The sequence below is a fragment of the Erinaceus europaeus genome, chromosome 1, assembly GCF_950295315.1.
Source record: "Erinaceus europaeus chromosome 1, mEriEur2.1, whole genome shotgun sequence".
Classification (NCBI taxonomy): Eukaryota; Metazoa; Chordata; class Mammalia; order Eulipotyphla; family Erinaceidae; genus Erinaceus; species Erinaceus europaeus.
The window spans coordinates 75,372,466-75,390,961 of record NC_080162.1 but is presented as its reverse complement, the minus strand read 5'-3'; the positions used below and the strand labels follow the sequence as shown (position 1 = coordinate 75,390,961).

At 40.4% G+C, this 18,496-nt stretch overlaps 1 protein-coding gene across 2 annotated transcripts in view; it reads right to left on the bottom strand.

The window, feature by feature from the left end:
• KIF3B (kinesin family member 3B) overlaps positions 1-18,496 on the bottom strand; it is a 58,271-nt gene that overhangs the window by 4,687 nt on the left and 35,088 nt on the right. Inside the window, exons 6-7 of one of the 2 annotated variants that reach the window (XM_060188453.1) lie at positions 8,183-8,296; positions 4,974-5,079 (exon numbers count right to left, since the gene is read on the bottom strand). In XM_060188453.1, the coding sequence (XP_060044436.1) occupies positions 4,974-5,079; positions 8,183-8,296 (220 nt within the window). The remainder of the gene's footprint in view (positions 1-4,973; positions 5,080-8,182; positions 8,297-18,496) is intronic. The other variant, XM_060188457.1, reaches the window with a different exon arrangement.

The following is an 18,496-nucleotide window of genomic DNA, read 5'->3' as shown; positions in this document are numbered from 1 at the left end:
TAATCCCTTCACTTGATATCCTTTGCAGCCTTCCACTAGCCCCTATATATGGAGCTGTGTATGTAGTGGGAAGAACACCTATGGTTCTACATCTCCTCTAGTTCCTCCCACTTGATGGAGTTCAAGTTCCAAAGTCCCAGGTGGGACAGGAGGGGCTGCTGCAAGGAAAAAGCAAAGAGAGGGAGTGGCTCCATTTATCAGTTTTTAAGATTTATTAATGACACAGAGAGACAGAAAAAGAAAACCAGAGCATCACTCTGTCACATGAAATGTTAGGGATCATGGCGTATTGCACCAAAGTAAGACTCTGGGGTGAGCGGGGGGAGAATACAGGTCCAAAAAGGGGACCTAGTGGGGGTTGTATTGTTATATGGAAAACTGGGAAACGTTATGCATGTACAAACTATTGTATTTACTGTCGAATGTAAAACATTAATTCCCCAATAAAGAAATTTAAAAGAAAAGAGAGAGAGAGAGAGAGGGAGAGAAATCCACCACAAGTCTAGGCCCATCGCATTATGTGGGAATCTAAGCATGGAACATATTTAAAAAAGATTTCCCAGCTTCTTTTCCTTTTTACCACATAAGCACCAAATGTTCTCACTGTCTTTTTTTTTTTTTTGCCTCCAGGGTTATCGCTGGGACTCAGTGCCAGCACTAAGTATCCACTGCTCCTGGAGGCTATTTTTCCCATTTTGTTGCCCTTGTTGTATCTGTTATTGTTGTTATAGCTGTTGTTGTTGGATAGGACCAAAAAGAAAAAAAAAAAAGAAATGTTAAGGATCAAACCTGGAATCTCAAGTTTGAGAATCCAAGTTTGGTGTGTGCGTGTGTGCGTGTGTGCGTGTGTGCGTGTGTGTGTTGCAGAGAGGGAGAGAACACAGGACCACAGCAACAAAGATTCCTTCAATGCAATGGGGCCAGATTTGAACCTTGGCTACATATAGGACAAAGCAACACACTATCCAAATGAACTATTCTGCCAATGCTGTGCATATATTTTTAAAGATTTGTTTATTTAATTATCTGTAGGGGTGGAGGAGAATGAGAACCAGAGCATCATTGCAGCACATATGAAGCTGGGAATTGACCCCAAGACCTCAGAGCCTCGGCCTGAAAGTTATTTGCATAAATATGCTGTCTCCCTAGTCCTACATGTGTTACTGCATTAAGTTTGATTTTATTTTAGTATGGTGCTAGTGGATGAACCTAAGGTATCCAGCATGTAAGGCATGTGCTCTCTACTACTGAGCCACCTCCCTAGCCCAATTTCTATTTTATAAAAGAGAGAAATCACAGCATCATTGCAACATTCATGAAGTTTCACTTGTTTTATCTTTGTCAGTCTTTCATATGGTTCCAGGAATCAAACTCAGGGCCTTATGTGTATAAGGCATGTGCTCTCCCTCTGAGCTACCTTCCTGATTCCCCAAGTACACATGTACTGAGGTACTTCATAAAAATCTCTTTAATGAAATAGATCTGTTATTAAAAGTATCAGAGAATCACCACCTAAAATTTTACCTTTGGATCAGACTAGCCCCTTAGAAACTCACATATTGGACTTGTTTTTTTTTAATATTTATTTATTTATAAACTTTTGTTGCTCTTGTTGTTTTATTGTTGTAGTTATTGATGTCATCTTTGTTGGATAAGACAGAGAAAAGTCGAGAGAGGAGGGGAAGACAGAGGAGGAAAGAAAGACACCTGCAGACCTGCTTCACTGCCTGTGAAGTAAGTCCACTGCAGGTGGGGAGCCGGGGGCTCGAACCTTAGGCTGGCCTTTTGAGCTTTGCGCCACCTGCGCTTAACCTGCATATTTATTTCCCCTTTTGTTGCCCTTTTTTGTTGTTGTTGTTGTAGTTATTGTTGTTGTTATTGTTGTCATTGTTGTTGTTGGATAGGACAGAGAGAAATGGAGAGAGGAGGGGAAGACAGAGAGGGCGAGAGAAAGATAGACACCTGTAGGCCTGCTTCACTGCCTGTGAAGTGACTCCCCTGCAGGTGGGGAGCCAGGGGCTCAAATCGGGATCCTTAGGCTGGTCCTTGCACTTCATGCCATGTGCGCTTAACCCGATGTGCTACTGCCCGACTCCCAAGACTTGTGGGTTTTAAAAACATATTTTTAACTCAAAACATGAAATTACATATGAGACAGACACTCTGAAAATACTAGAAAAGTACTTATGAAGACCCTAAGATATCAGTCATCTTCCACTATAGAAAAACATCAGCTAACACATCATATTTTTGCTTGTTTTCTTATTTATTTTAAATACTTTGTTTCTTTTAGTAAGAAGAGAGTGATAAACAGAGAGAAAGATAATAGCACTGTACTACTCTGGCTTACTACTTGGGATGCATTGGATCGACCTTCTCATGGTGCATCCCGTGAGTACCCATTCATTGGGGAAACTGACGATCCTTCCTAGCCGACTGAATCCACATGGATCCCAGTCACTTTCAAAGCCGGCAACAAGCAGCTCCTGACAGCTTTCAACCTGACGTTGTTGACTGGCTACGGAAGAAGGGCAAACGCTAGAAGAAGAAACTCTGGCTTATGGTTGTGTGGGGACTGAACCTGAGACCTTAGCACCTCAGGCATGACAGTCTTTTTGCATAGCTATTATGCTATCCCTCCAGGCCACTTTGGTTTTCTTTTTCTCTCCCTTTCTTCCTTCCTTCCTTCTTTTCTTTTCTTTCCTTTTCTTTTCTTTTCTTTTTGCCTCCAGGGTTATTGGGGCTAAGTGCCTGCTTGCACTACAAATCCACTGCTCTTGTGGCCATTTTTTAATTTAATTTTTTTTTTGCGTAGGACAGAGAGAAATTGAGAGGGATGGGGAAGACAGAGAGGAAGAGAGAGAGAGACACCTGCAGATCTGTTTCACAGCTTGTGAAGCAACCCCCCTACAGGTGGAGAGCCAGGGGCTCAAACCGGGATCCTTGTGCAGATCCTTGTACCACTGATCCTCACCCAAAATTTTTGTTTTCTTTACTTCAAATAATTCAGTGCCAAGAATACCTGAAGAGCTAATTCTAACCTGACTGTTCTGACTGCCAAGAAAGAATAAAAAATGTTAACAAAAGTCCTGGAAGGTAGTACCAAGAGTATGACGCTGAACTTGGAAATATGAGGTCCTGAGTTCCATCCCCAATACCCTATGTGCTAGAGTGATGCTCTGGTGAGCTCTCTAATATTAATAGTTAATATCAATAAATGATCGTTTTTAAATGTTTTAAAAGTCTTTAAGATTTATTTATTTTCAAGAGAAACAAACTAGAACATTTTTTAGTTCTACATATAGATGGTGGTGCCAAGGATTAAACCTCGGCCCTCTGGTGCCTTGGGTATGAAGTGGTGTGTTACTTCTGTGATATCTCCTCGGCCTGGAATTAAAAATGTGTGTTTGTTTGTGTGTACACATATATCAGTTTGCATACATATGCACACATATATCAGTTTAAGAATTTCAAAATAGATTTTTTAAAATAAAATACAATCAAGCATAAGAAACAGAACGGCATAAAACAGAATTCTTATGGGCAGCTGTCCTAAAAGCTTTTTTAGATTTTATTTATTTACTGGAAAGAGAGAGCATTACTCTGGCACATGCAATGCTAGGGATCAAAACTGGGATCTCCTGCTTCCAAGTCTAACCTTCTAGCCATTGTGCAACCTCCATGGCTGCACCCTAAATATGTTTAAAGAGAAATTTTTCATTATAAAAAACAGGGGTCCAGATAAAAATACATGCCTTACCATACATGAGGCCTTGGGTTTGAACCCAGCACCACAGGGGAACACTATGGACAACACCAACAGAACTCTATGGACAGTGGAGTGGTACTTTGGTATCTCTACTTCCTTCCTTTCCTCTCCCTTCCTCCCTCTCTTTCTCCCTAAAAAAAACATAATACAATTTTTTCCCTGAGGGTATAACTTAGCAGTATTACATGTGTGTTAGGCCCTGGGTTCATTCCTTAGTACTGTATGAAAAATAAACAAGGAAAAATAAAAATAATACAGGTTAGGGCTGGGAATGTGGCTCAGTGGTAAAGCACAAGTTAATTAGGAGGCCTTGAGTTTAGTCTGACTACCAGCACAAAAGAGAGAAAGAGAGGAAGCACAGGCTATGCAGCTTTTATGCTTCCTTTCATTTATAAAATATAGATGAATATAAAGAAAATTTAAATTGAATTTACTGACACCAACTGTAGGTAATGAACTCACATTTTGTACAAAATGTTCTTCTTCAAATATATACTTCTAGTTCTCATTGTTGTATAACTTCAGAACATATTGTGTCTTTTCACCTGCATCTGCATGGTCATATAACTATCTCCATTCTTACATTAATCTAAAGTCCTCTAAAACAAAGAGGGGAGGGGTCAGGTGCAGTGGGTTAAGTGCATATGGCATGAAGCACAAGGACCAGTGTAGAGATCCCGGTTTGAGACCCTTGCTCCCCACCTGTAGGGGAGTCGCTTCACAGTTACTACAAAAAAAAAAAAAAAAAAACAAGGGCAATAAAAGGGAATAAATAAATAAAAACAAAGGGGGGGGAGAGGGAGCCGGGTGGTAGAGCAGCAGGTTAAGTGCACATGGCACAAAGACCAGCGCAAGAATACCAGGTCAAGCCCCCGGCTCCCCATCTGCAGGGGGGTCGCTTCATAAGTGGTGAAGCAGGACACAGGTGTCTATCTTTCTCTCCCCCTTCTCTCTCCATTTCTCTCTGTCCTATCCAACAATGACGACATCAATAACAACAATGATGACATCAATAACAACAATGATGATAAATGATAAGGGCAACAAAAAGGGAAAAAATAGCCTCCAGGAGCAGTGGATTCATAGTAGAAGCACGAAGCCCCAGTGATAGCCCTGGAGGCAAAAATAAATAAATAAATAAAAATTAAATTTTCAAAAACCTTTTTAAAAAAAGGGGAAAAAAATGAAAGAACAATCATCTCACCCGATATCGAGCTTCTGGACGAATCATCATAGACATTCTCGCATGTTGGCTCAGTGGTCTCTTATATCCCACAGCTGAGACTGGTCGCTTCATCATCTGCTGATTCCTGGAAATGGACTGCCATGGTTAAAGCTCTGGCCCAGTGTCTTTCACAAACCCAGCCTTGGTCCTGTGGCACTGATACTCAGGGTGCATCCCATGAGTACCCATTTATTGGGGAAACTGACGATCCTTCCTAGCCGACTGAATACACATGGATCCCAGTCACTTTCAAAGCCAGCAACAAGCAGACATCAGGCTCAACCTGATGCTGTTGACTGGCTACAGAAGAAGGGCAAACGCTAGAAGAAGAAGGAGACTCTACTCCTGCCTTAGTTAGAAAAAACCTGTAACAGCTAACTCCTTTGACTGAGAGTTGACATGGAAATGGCAAAGAAGCTGCTTATATTTCTGCTCGAGTTGCTTTCTAATTCAAGTGTGAGTGCCACACATCTTTTAAGTTGGAAGGGATCTAAGTCATCATCCAATTCTTTTTTGGTCATTACTAGGGCTTCACTGCTCTAAGCCAACTTTTTCAGAAAGTAAGTGTGTGTGTGGCGGCAGAGGGGTGCAGGGGGGGGTTGAGGGGGAAGCCATAGCACCAAAAGGTCTGCCAGTACAGTGGGACCAGGTTCAAACCTGGATCATGGTCATTACAAAGCAGGATATATCTAGGTGAGCTATCTTGCCAGCCCCACCCAGTTCTTAGACTCTAGGCATGAAACATATCTGCCAACATTCCTCCCACATGTCGTTGACAAGCAAATCCTACTTTTTCCAGAAGGACAGAGAATTTTTTCAACATTATACTAAGAATCCTTCTTGATTCGACTTCTGGAGGCGGAGCTACGAGCAGATGATCACTTTCTCTCCTCTCCTCTCCTTAACTCTCCCAGATCAACTAGGAATACCAAAGGAGACCACCCGGGACCGAAACAAGACAGGACTAGAATGACCACAGGAACCCAGTAAATCACCAGTGAGTACAAACACGTGTGGCTGGTGACAGAGAGGAGAGAGGAGCCTAAGGATAGATTAAATGACTGCTAACAGTTCAGCAGTTTATCAGTTGAGACACCACCTCCAGTCTGCTCCACTAACAAGAGGACAGCTGAAGGGAGGAAAGGACTCCCCAGAGACTCACCAAGTGCAACTCTGAGTCTCCATTGCTACTGCCCTCAGAATCTGGAGCAGCGACAGGGAGGGACACCACAGGACAGAGATCTAACCAGGAAACTCAGGAGAAGACCTATACCTCGGTGGCATAGCTGAGAGGCTGTGAAAGTCTCTTTGCATAACCACTGGATTATCTCTGTCACACCCTGCTTTGTCTCTTGGTCAGGAGTAATTGATTAAGCTAAGAAGCCTATTGATAGTTTAAAAGCCCTCAGGCACCCATAGCCTACAGGGAAGAAAAAAAAAAGAGGCTTTTAAACCACTGAGCTCCAACTCAGGAATTAAAACAACTGTTAATTTCCACCACTGTAAACCCTTTAATTAACTTATATAGACACAAGTCAATCCAGGCAATAGTGATCAATAATTTGAAAAGCACTGATAAAGGGAACTCATAACATAATATATAAAATGGTTAAAACAACAAGAAAAAATATTGGAGAATAGAACCAGGACAAGAGTCCAGCTAAAAGTCCTCCAGAGGGTGAAGCACAAAATAACGAGTTCAACATCCAAACATTAGCTAAGGAAATAATAACAGGAGTGAGTAAAGAACTTGAAAAAATTGTAATCAGAAATACAGGAACAACAAATGAGACTATGGAAGAAAATACTAATTATCTCATGGTCATTAGAGAGCTGAAAGCTGAAATTGCTGAGCTAAGAATGCAACTAGCTGAACAAGCTAAAACAGTATCAGAGCAGGGCAACAAAATAGATGAACTCCAGAAAACAGTAGAGGGCAGAGAGAATAGAATCAATGAGACTGAAGACAGAATTGGTAAGATTGGGGAGTCGGGCTGTAGCGCAGCGGGTTAAGCGCAGGTGGTGCAAAGCACAAGGACCAGCTTAAGGATCGCGGTTCGAACCCCGGCTCCCCACCTGCAGGGGAGTCGCTTCACAGGCGGTGAAGCAGGTCTGCAGGTGTCTATCTTTCTCTCCTCCTCTCTGTCTTCCCCTCCTCTCTCCATTTCTCTCTGTCCTATCCAACAACAACAACAACAATAATAACTACAACAATAAAACAACAAGGGCAACAAAAAGGGAATAAATAAATAAAATAAATATTTTTAAAAAAAGAATTGGTAAGATTGAGGATGAATTAGAGACAACTAAAAAAGAAGTAAGAGATCTCAAAAAGAGATTAAGAGATGCTGAAAACAACAACAGAGTCCTATGGGATGACTTCAAAAGAAATAATATACGCATTATTGGCTTACCAGAGGAAGAAAGAGAAGGAGAGGAAGAAAGCATTTTCCAGGCTTGGATGGACCTTGATAAAATCATGTTGAGTGAAATTAGTTAGAAACAGAAGGATGAATATGGGATGATCTCACTCTCAGGCAGAAGTTGAAAAACAAGGTCAGAAAAGAAAACACAAGTAGAACCTAAAATGGAATTGGCGTATTGCACCAAAGTAAAAGACTCTGGGGTGGGTGGGTGGGTGGGGAGAATACAGGTCCATGAAGGATGATAAATGACATAGTGGGGGTTGTATTGTTAAATGGGAAACTGGGGAATGTTATGCATGTACAAACTATTGTATTTAATGTTGAATGTAAAAAATTAATTCCCCAATAAAGAAATAAATTTAAAAAATTAAAGAAAAAAAAAGAAATGAGCAGAAGGTAAAAAAAAAAAAAAAAAAAAAAGAATCCTTCTTAACTCTGTCAGACTGAAAAGAGATAATTCCTAGGTACTTCCCCTCACTTGGCCTAGCATGTTTCACTTGACAGCTGGGGAAGCTGAAATGTAGTAACTAGAGAATGGTCACAGTGTTCACGTGATATAGTCTCCTAATTTTTAATGCTATACTCATCATCAGACTTTACCTCATCAGCCTGTGGAGACCACAGAGTCAGAGATACAATTTATTCTAAGTGTAAACAACATTACAAAAAGCATATTTCCATACTCTTCTGATCAATTCTACTTATTAGCATTCTTTCCCTCCTTCCCACTTTAAAGTCTAATTAAAATCAATAGTAACTTACTCAAGTCTGGTTATAGGATGTAATTTCCAGTGGTCTTCCTCTTCATCAAAGAAGGATCTATTCATAATTTTACTCTTTTCTTCCAGAGGGATAAAGTTTTCTATAATAAGATGCCTGTAAGAACAAATATACTTGGGTGAAGACTTGTGGAGAAAGAATATATTGCAGAGTATTAGCTATCTATTCTCACATGTTGGGAGTCATTACTAAGAGTCAAGCTACTAAGCAAACATTTACTGAGCAAGTACTATAGGTAATCATCATACAAAGAGCTGAGGTATAGACACAAATGATATTTGGTTCCTGTCCTAGACAGAGCACTAGAAGTACAGCACTCTGAGCTACGACAGGTGTGAAAAGTAGTCAGTCTTAGGAATGTGGAAAGGTCACTTCTGCCCAAAGAGGAGCAAGTGGAAGAAGTGAAAAGAGTAAAGAGGGAGGTGCTGCCGGGGTTTCACTGGAGTGAACATGCTAACTAAAGTCTGTTTCAGAAGCTCGAGCTGATTAGCTTATGAACTATTGAAAACAGATTAGGAATTAAATTGCCTTCTTCCGACCTCATAGATTATTGTCTAAACTAGAAAACTTCACATTCTAATCACCAAGACAAAGTACAAGAACAGATGAATTCCAGTCTATTAGGGAAATGAGAATGGGGGCCTGGTGGTGACACACCAGGTTAAGGACACATACTTGAAAAATGAGAACAGAGAGCCCCCACACCTATGGACATCTAATCTTTGACAAAGGGGCTCGGACTATTAAATGGGGAAAGCAGAGTCTCTTCAACAAATGGTGTTGGAAACAATGTGTTAAAACATGCAGAAGAATGAAACTGAACCACTGTATTTCACCAAATACAAAAGTAAATTCCAAGTGGATCAAGGACTTGGATGTTAGACCACAAACTATCAGATACTTAGAAGAAAATATTGGCAGAACTCTTTTCTGCATAAATTTCAAAGACATCTTCAATGAAATGAATCCAATTACAAAGAAGACTAAGGTAAGTATAAACCTATGGGACTACATCAAATTAAAAAGCTTCTTCATAGCAAAAGAAACCACTACCCAAACCAAGAGACCTCTCACAGAATGGGAGAAGATCTTTACATGCCATACATCAGATAAGAGTTTAATAACCAACATATATAAAGAGCTTGCCAAACTCAACAACAAGACAGCAAATAACCCCATCCAAAAATGGGGGGAGGACTTGGACAGAATACTCACCACAGAAGAGATCCAAAAGGCTGAGAAACACATGAAAAAATGCTCCAAGTCCCTGATTGTCAGAGAAATGCAAATAAAGACAACAATGAGATACCACTTCATTCCTGTGAGAATGTCATACATCAGAAAAGGTAACAGCAGCAAATGCTGGAGAGGGTGTGGGGTCAAAGGAACCCTCCTACACTGCTGGTGGGAGTGTCAATTGGTCCAACCTCTGTGGAGAACAGTCCGGAGAACTCTCAGAAGGCTAGAAATGGACCTACCCTATGATCCTACAATTCCTCTCTTGGGGATATATCCTAAAGAACCCAACACACCCATCCAAAAAGATCTGTGTACACATATGTTCTTGGCAGCACAATTTGTAATAGCCAAAACCTGGAAGCAACCCAGGTGTCCAACAACACATGAGTGGCTGAGCAAGTTGTGGTATATATACACAATGGAATACTACTCAGCTTTAAAAAATGGTGACTTCACCATTTTCAGCCGATCTTGGATGGACCTTGAAAAAATCATGTTGAGTGAAGTAAGTCAGAAACAGAAGGATGAATACGGGATGATCTCACTCTCAGGCCGAAGTTGAAAAACAAGATTAGAAAAGAAAACACAAGTCGAACCTGAAATGGAATTGGAGTATTACACCAAAGTAAAAGACTCTGGGGTGGGTGGGTGGCTGGGGAGAATACAGGTCCATGAAAAATGATGAATGAAATAGTGGGGGTTGTATTGTTAAATGGGAATCTGGGGAATGTTATGCATGTAAAAAAAAAAAAAAGGAAGAAGAAGTAGAAACGCAAAGCAGAAATTGACTGAGTTTGGAGTATGGCACCAAAGTAAGAGAGCAGAAGTACACTAGAGTTTGCAGTGAGTACCTCCCTAATACTTCCTCTCCACTTTTCCAAGCTTTGGGTCCATGATTGCTCAACAATTTGTTTGGCTTTGTATGTTAACTCTCTTTTCAGTCACCAGGTTCCAGGTGTCATCAGGATGCCGGCCAGACTTCCCTGGATTGAAGACCCCACCAATGTGTCCTGGAGCTCAGCTTCCCCAGAGACCCACCCTACTAGGGAAAGAGAGAGGCAGACTGGGAGTATGGACCGACCAGTCAACGCCCATGTTCAGCGGGGAAGCAATTACAGAAGCCAGACCTTCTACCTTCTGCAACCCACAATGACCCTGGGTCCATGCTCCCAGAGGGATAGAGAATGGGAAAGCTATCGGGGGAGGGGGTGGGATATGGAGATTGGGCGGTGGGAATTGTGTGGGGTTGTACCCCTCCTACCCTATGGTTTTGTTAATTAATCCTTTCTTAAATAAAAAAGAAAAAAAATAAATAAATAATAAAATAAAATAATAAAAAAAAAGAAACAGAAGGATGAATATGGGATGATCTCACTCTCAGGCAGAAGTTGAAAAACAAGATCAGAAAAGAAAACACACATAGAACCTAAAATGGAATTGGCGTATCGCACCAAAGTAAAAGACTCTGGGGTGGGGGTCGGGGGGTGGGGAGAATAGAGGTCCAAGAAGGATTCAGAGGACCTAGTGGGGGTTGTATTGTTATATGGGAAACTGGGAAATGTTATGCATGTACAGACTATTGTACTTATTGTTGAATGTAAAACATTAATTCCCCAATAAAAAAAAAAAAAGGAAAAAAAAAGTCTCCAAATTACAACTGTGATTTTGTAGGAATCTCATTTAGTTAAGTGAGTGCAGGTGTGTGAAGATATTGTTTGGTAAAGCACTTGTCTGTTTGGAACTCTCATAAGTAAAATATCAGATTTGTCATTCTTTATCATCAGAAATGACAGTGAACATTCATTCTGATAAATGGACACCCATAATGCATAATGGTTAGGACTGAATTTTTTTTTTTTTTTTTTACCAGAGCACTCCCCAGCTCTGGCTTATGGTGGTGTAGGGGATTAAACCTGGGACTTTGCAACCTCAGGCATGATAGTCTGTTTGCATAACCATTATACTATCTACTCCTGCCCAGGACTGAACTTTAAAACACAGGACAAACCTAGCCTATGAAAACAAATAAAAAAGCAAAAATTACTAGAAAAAAAAAAAAGAAAAATGAGAACAGAAGGGAAAACATAAAGCAGAACTTAGACTGGAGTTGGTGTATTGCACCAAAGTAAAGGACTCTGGGGTTGGGAGAAGGGTTCAGGTCCTAGAACATAATGTGGAAGATTTTCAGAGGAAGACTTGGAGTAGAGGCTAGACTATTATGTGTGAAGCTGCACATATAAACTATTGTATTTTACTGTTGAATGTAAACCATTAATCCCCCCAATAAAAAAAAAGAATCCCTTTGTATAGAACTTTAGTGGTGGAAGTGATGTGGAGTTATACCTTTATTATTTTATAATCTTATTAATCACTAAAAAAAAAAAAAAGAAGAAGAAGAAAATCTCTTTGAGCCATGTGGGAGGTAGCACAGCAAGTTAAGTGAAGGAGCTTCATGTCTGAGGCCCCAGCTGCAATGCCCTGCACCACTTATGCCAGACTGATGCTCTGCTTCTATCTCTCATAAACAAACAAACCTTTGAAAAACAAAATAGCACTATGAAGAAGCAGGCCAATAATCTAAGTGTGAGTTCTTTCTTTCTTTTTTTTAAATATTTTTTAAACATTTTATTTGCTAAAACAGAAAAATTCAGAAGGAAAGAAGATGGAGAGGGACAGAAGGAAAGAGATACCTGCAGCACTGCTTCATCACTTGTGAAGCCTTCCCCTTACAGGTGGGGACCAGAGGCTAGAACCCATGTCTCTCTATATGGTAACACAAGCACTTAACCAGGTGGGCCACTGCCTGGCCCTAGTGTATAATATTTCTACAAGTTGTTTGACATCTTTTTTTTTTTTTTCCCCCAACAAGGCAACAATGAAAATGCTTTAAAGGAAAAGGAATTGCTTCATAATTAAACAGACTTAAGAAATATGATTGCGGGGCCCGGGGCAGTGGTTCATTGGGTTAAGCGCACAAGCCGTGAAGTGAAGGGACCAGCCTAAGGATTCCAGTTTGAGCCCCCGGCTCCTCACCTTTGGGGGGGGGGTTGCTTCACAGGTGGTGAAACAGGTTTGCAGGTGTCTATCTTTCTTTGCCCCTCTCTGTCTTCCCCTCCTCTCTCCATTTCTTTCTGTCCTATCCTACAGTAACAACAATACTACTAACAACAATAATGATAACAGCAACAATAAACAACAAGGGCAACAAAAGGGGAAAACAGCCTCCAGGAGCAGTGGATTTGTGGTGGTGCAGGCACTAAGCCCCAGCGAAAACGCTGGAGGCAAAAAAAAAAAAAAGTATAATTGTGGTCTGAAAGGTGGGCACAGCGGCTAGTGTCTTGGACTTAAAAACATGTGGGGGGGGAGGGGCAGGGGTTAGTGCAGCAGGTTAAGTGCACATAGCGTGAAGCCCAAGGACCAGGTAAGTAAAGCCCAAGGACCGGTGTAAGGATACTGGTTTAAGCCCCTGGCTCCCCACCTGCCGGAGGGTTGCTTCACAAGCAGTGAAGCAGGTGTCTGTCTTCCCCTCCTCCCTGGACTTCTCTCTGTCCTATCCAACAACGACAGCAACAACAACAACAACAACAACGGTAAACAACAAGGTCAACAAAAGGGGAAAAAATGGCCTCCAGGTGGTTCGAGCCCCCAGCTCCCCACCTGCAGGGGAGTCACTTCACAAGCGGTGGCAGGTCTGCAGGTGTCTTTCCCTCCCTCTCTCTTCCCCTCCTCTCTCCATTTCTCTCTGTCCTATCTAACAATGACGACATCAGTAACTACAACAACAACAACAAAAAAGGGCAACAAAAGGGAAAATAAATTAAAAAAATAAAAATAAATTAAAAAAAGGGGGACGGGTGGTGGCGCACCTGGTTGAGCATATATGTTACAGCGCACAAGGACCCAGGTTCGAGTCTCCGGTCCCCACCTGCAGGGGGAAAGCTTCATGAGTGGTGAAGCAGTGCTGCAGGTGTCTCTCTGTCCCTCTTTCTCTCTACACCCCCTTCCCTCTTGATTTCTGGCTGTCTCTATCCAATAAATAGATAATTAAAAAAATTTTTTTAAAAAAGGCCTCCAGGAGCAGTGGATTCATAGTGCAGTCACTGAGCCCCATGCAAGGCCTCAGCAACCCTGGAAACAGAAAGAAAAAAAAAGTATCTGGTCCCAAGTTTGATTCTCAGCACTGCATATGCCAGAATATTACTTTGTTGTGTCCTCTCTCTCTCCTTCCTCTTGCTCATGTTAATAAATCTTATTAGAAAGCAGAACAGTCAAATGCAAGATATCATTCTTATACAGGTTTTAGTAGGAACAAAACAAGATAGTCTAAATATAGATGGGTATGAGATAATACTAGGTAACTTAATGTTAATTTTGTTAGGTAGAAAGATGACTTGTACACAAAAACAAATGCTTGTCTACATACTAGCAATAAACATTCTGAAAGCATAAAATAAGAAAATAATTCCTATACAATAGCATTGAAAAGTAAAACAGAGTCATCAAAACTGCTTGGTACTGGAACATAAATAGACACACCGACCTGTGGAATAGAATTGAGAGCCCAGAAGTGAGGGCCCCACACCTATGGACATCTAATCTTTGACAAAGGTGCCCAGACAATTCAATGGGGAAAGCAGAGTCTCTTCAACAAATGGTGTTGGAAACAATGGGTTGAAACATGCAGAAGAATAAAACTGAATCACTGTATTTCACCAAATACAAAAGTAAATTCCAAGTGGATCAAGGACTTGGATGTTAGACCAGAAACTATCAGATACTTAGAAGAAAATATTGGCAGAACTCTTTTCCACATAAATTTTAAAGACATCTTCAATGAAACGAATCCAATTACAAAGAAGACTAAGGCAAGTATAAACCTATGGACTACATCAAATTAAAAAGCTTCTTCATAGCAAAAGAAACCACTACCCAAACCAAGAGACCTCTCACAGAATGGGAGAAGATCTTTACATGCCATACATCAGATAAGAGTTTAATAACCAACATATATAAAGAGCTTGCCAAACTCAACAACAAGACAACAAATAACCCCATCCAAAAATGGGGGGAGGACATGGACAGAATATTCACCACAGAAGAGATCCAAAAGGCTGAGAAACACATGAAAAAATGCTCCAAGTCCCTGATTGTCAGAGAAATGCAAATAAAGACAACAATGAGATACCACTTCATTCCTGTGAGAATGTCATACATCAGAAAAGGTTACAACAGCAAATGCTGGAGAGGGTATGGGGTCAAAGGAACCCTCCTACACTGCTGGTGGGAATGTCAATTGGTCCAACCTCTATGGAGAACAGTCTGGAGAACTCTCAGAAGGCTAGAAATGGACCTACCCTATGACCCTGCAATTCCTCTCCTGGGGATAGATCCTAAGGAACCCAACACACCATCCAAAAAGATCTGTGTACACATATGTTCTTGGCAGCACAATTTGTAATAGCCAAAACCTGGAAGCAACCCAGGTGTCCAACAACACATGAGTGGCTGAGCAAGTTGTGGTATATATACACAATGGAATACTACTCAGCTGTAAAAAATGGTGACTTCACCGTTTTAAGCCAATCTTGGATGGACCTTGAAAAAATCATGTTGATTGAAATTAGTCAGAAACTGAAGGATGAATATGGGATGATCTCACTCTCAGGCAGAAATTGAAAAACAAGATCAGGAAAGAAAACACAAGTAGAACCTGAAATGGAATTGGCGTATCGCACCAAAGTGAAAGACTCTGGGGTGGGTGGGTGGGGAGAATACAGGTCCATGAAGGATGATAGAGGACCTAGTGGATGATAGAGGACCTAGTATTGTTATATGGGAAACTGGGGAATGTTATACATGTATAATCTATTGTATTTACTGTTGAATGTAAAACATTAATTCCCCAATAAAGAAATTAAAAAAAAAAAAGAAAAGTAAAACAGAAAAAAAGTAAAAGAGGCATAGATTTAACAAAACAGGGGAGTTGGGCAGTAGCTCAGCGGTTTAAGCGCAGGTGGTACAAAGCACAAGGACTTGCGTAAGGATCCTGGTTCGGGCCCCAGCTCCCCACCTGCGGGGGAGTGGGTGGGTCACTTCACAGGTGGTGAAGCAGGTCTGCAAGTGTCTGTCTTTCTCTCCTTCTCTCTGTCTTCCCCTCTCTCTATTCCTGTCTGTCCTATCCAACAACAACGACAACAATAAAACAACAAGGGCAACAAAAGGGAATAGATAAATAACATTTAACAAAACAGAAACAAAAACTTTTTTTATTAATTTTTTATTATTTATTTTCCCTTTTACTTTATTGTTGTGGTTATTATTATTGTTGTTGATGTTGATGTCGTTGTTGTTGGATAGGACAGAGAGAAATGGAGAGAGGAGGGGAAGGCAGAGGGGGAGAGAAAAACAGATATCTGCAGACTTGCTTCAATGCTTGTGAAGCGACTCCCCTGCAGGTGAGGAATCAAGGCTCAAACCGGGATCCTTACTCTGGTCCTTGTGCTTCGTGCCATGAGCACTTAACCCACTGCGCTACTGCCGGATCCCTGCAAAAACTTTTACAATGTAAACTATAAAGCATTCTTGACAACATTTTAAAAAGATCTAAATAAATGAAATGACAACCTATGTTCACAAAATTGAGATACTCTCCAAATTAAGCCACATTTTCAACTTAATACAGTCACAGAAAGCATTTTTGCATAAATTGATTAGCAGATCTTAAGAGTTTATATAGAAATGCAAGGGACCCTAAATAGACAAAAGCAATCTTAAGGTGAAGCAGGTCTGCAGGTGTCTATCTTTCTCACCCCCTCTGTCTTCCCCTCCTCTCTCCATTTCTCTCTGTCCTATCCAACAATGATGTCAACAAGAATAACTACAGCAATAAAACAACAAGGGCAACAAAAGGGAATAAATAAATATTATAAGAGAAATAACAACAAAGTTAGAGAAAGCATGCCTTTTCATTTCAAAATGCACAAAACTGCAGAAGTCAATACAGTCTGATACTGGTATAAAAATAGACAAATCAGTAGAAGGGTCTTGAGAGCTTAGAAATAAACCCTTATATTTGTGGTCAGTTAGTTTTTTAAAATAGCAACTGCAAAGACAGTAAGAATGTCCTTCACAGATGGTGCTAGGACAACTGAATCAAAGAAAGCATTTGGAATACTACCTTAGACCACATACAGAAATAATTCAAAATAGACTATAGATCAAAATGTAAGAGCTTAACTATAACTATAGTTAAGAGAAACTAAGACAGGAAGGGAAAATAGAAAGGGGGAGAGAAGATAGACACGACTTGCAAAGCAGCTAGCTTACAGGTGGGGGGAGCCAGGGGCTTGAACTGGTATTCTTGCACTGGCCCTTGCATTTCTGTAGTATGTGCACTTAACCCAGTGCACTACTGCCCAGCCCCCAGTAAATAAATAATTAAAAAAGAATTAAAACATATCCCACAATAAAACCTGCATGCATTTGGTGTATTGCACCAAAGTAAAAGACGGGGGGTTGGGGGTGGTTTCAGGTCATGGAACATGGTGACAGAGGAGGATCTAGCCGGAGTTTTATTACTGTTATAGAAAACTGGGAAATGTTGGGAGTTGGGCGGTAATGCAGCAAGTTAAGTGCACGTGACACAAAGCACAAGGACGGGCTTAAGGAACCCGGTTCGAGCCCCTGGCTCCCCACCTGCAGGGGAGTCACTTCACAGGCAGTGAAGCAGGTGTGCAGGTGTCTATCTTTCTCTCCCCTCTGTCTTCCCCCCCTCCATTTCTCTCTGTCCTATCCAACAATGACATCAATAACAACAACAATAATAATTATAACAATAAAAAATGAGGGCAACAAAAGGGAAAATAAATAAATATTAAAAAAAACTGGAAAGTGTCATGCATGTATAAACTATTGTATTTTACTATCAACTTTAAAACATTAATCCATCAATAAAGAAATTTTTTAAAATCCTGCATACATATGTTTAGTGCTGTATTATTTATAATAGTTAAAAAGCAGAAACAACTAACATATCCATCAACTACTGAAGAGATAAGTAAAATGTGTTATATTTATATATACTGCAATATAATTTGGCCATAAAGAGGAATGAAGAATTGAAGGAAGTATATACCACAACATGTATAGTTAACACTTGGAAATAATATACTGAGTGAAAGAAGCCAGTCAAAAAAGTCTTCATTAATCCATTTACAAACTTAGATACCATGCTACAAGTTTTAGCAACAAAATGAAACATAAATTGGATAACATTGAAATTAAAATGTTTTGCGCTGCAAACAAAAAAAATCATTATGAAAGTGAAAAGACAGGTTAAGGAGCGGTGCATTTGGTTAAGCTCACATATTAGAGTGCACAAGGACCCAGGTTCAAACACCCAGCCCCCACCTGCAAGTGAAGCAATGTTGTAGGTACCTCTCTCCCTCTGTGCAACTCTCTGTTCTCTCTCCAATAAAAAACAAACAACTCTATAAAAATAAAAAGTGAAGAGGTGATAGCAAAAGAGTGGCTGGCTAAAGAAATTGTGGGATTTATATTCCATGGAATACTACTCAGCAATCCAAAAAGATGATATTGTGTCCTTTGGGACAAAATGGATAGAACTGGAGGTGATTGATAGAGGTGAAGTAAGTAGGGATGAAATTCAAGTAGAAATGAAATACAACTCCTGAATGGTTTCATTCATATGTGGAATCTAGAGAACTAATACACACTAATTTGCAAAAAAAAAAAAAATCAGAAGCAAATAGACTTTCTAAGACTTGTGAAAAGTACAGCGGTTATCTTTGGGAGGTGGGAGATACTATGTAATTTTTTAAATATTTATTTATTTATTCCCTTTTGTTGCCCTAGTTGTTTTTATTGTAGTTATTATTGTAGTTGTGATTGATGTCGTCATTGTTAGATAGGACAGAAATGGAGAGAGGAGGGGAAGACAGAGGGAGAGAGAAAGATAGACACCTGCAGACCTGCTTCACCACCTGTGAAACGCCCCCCCTGGAGGTGGGGAACCAGGGGCTCGAACAGGGATCCTTC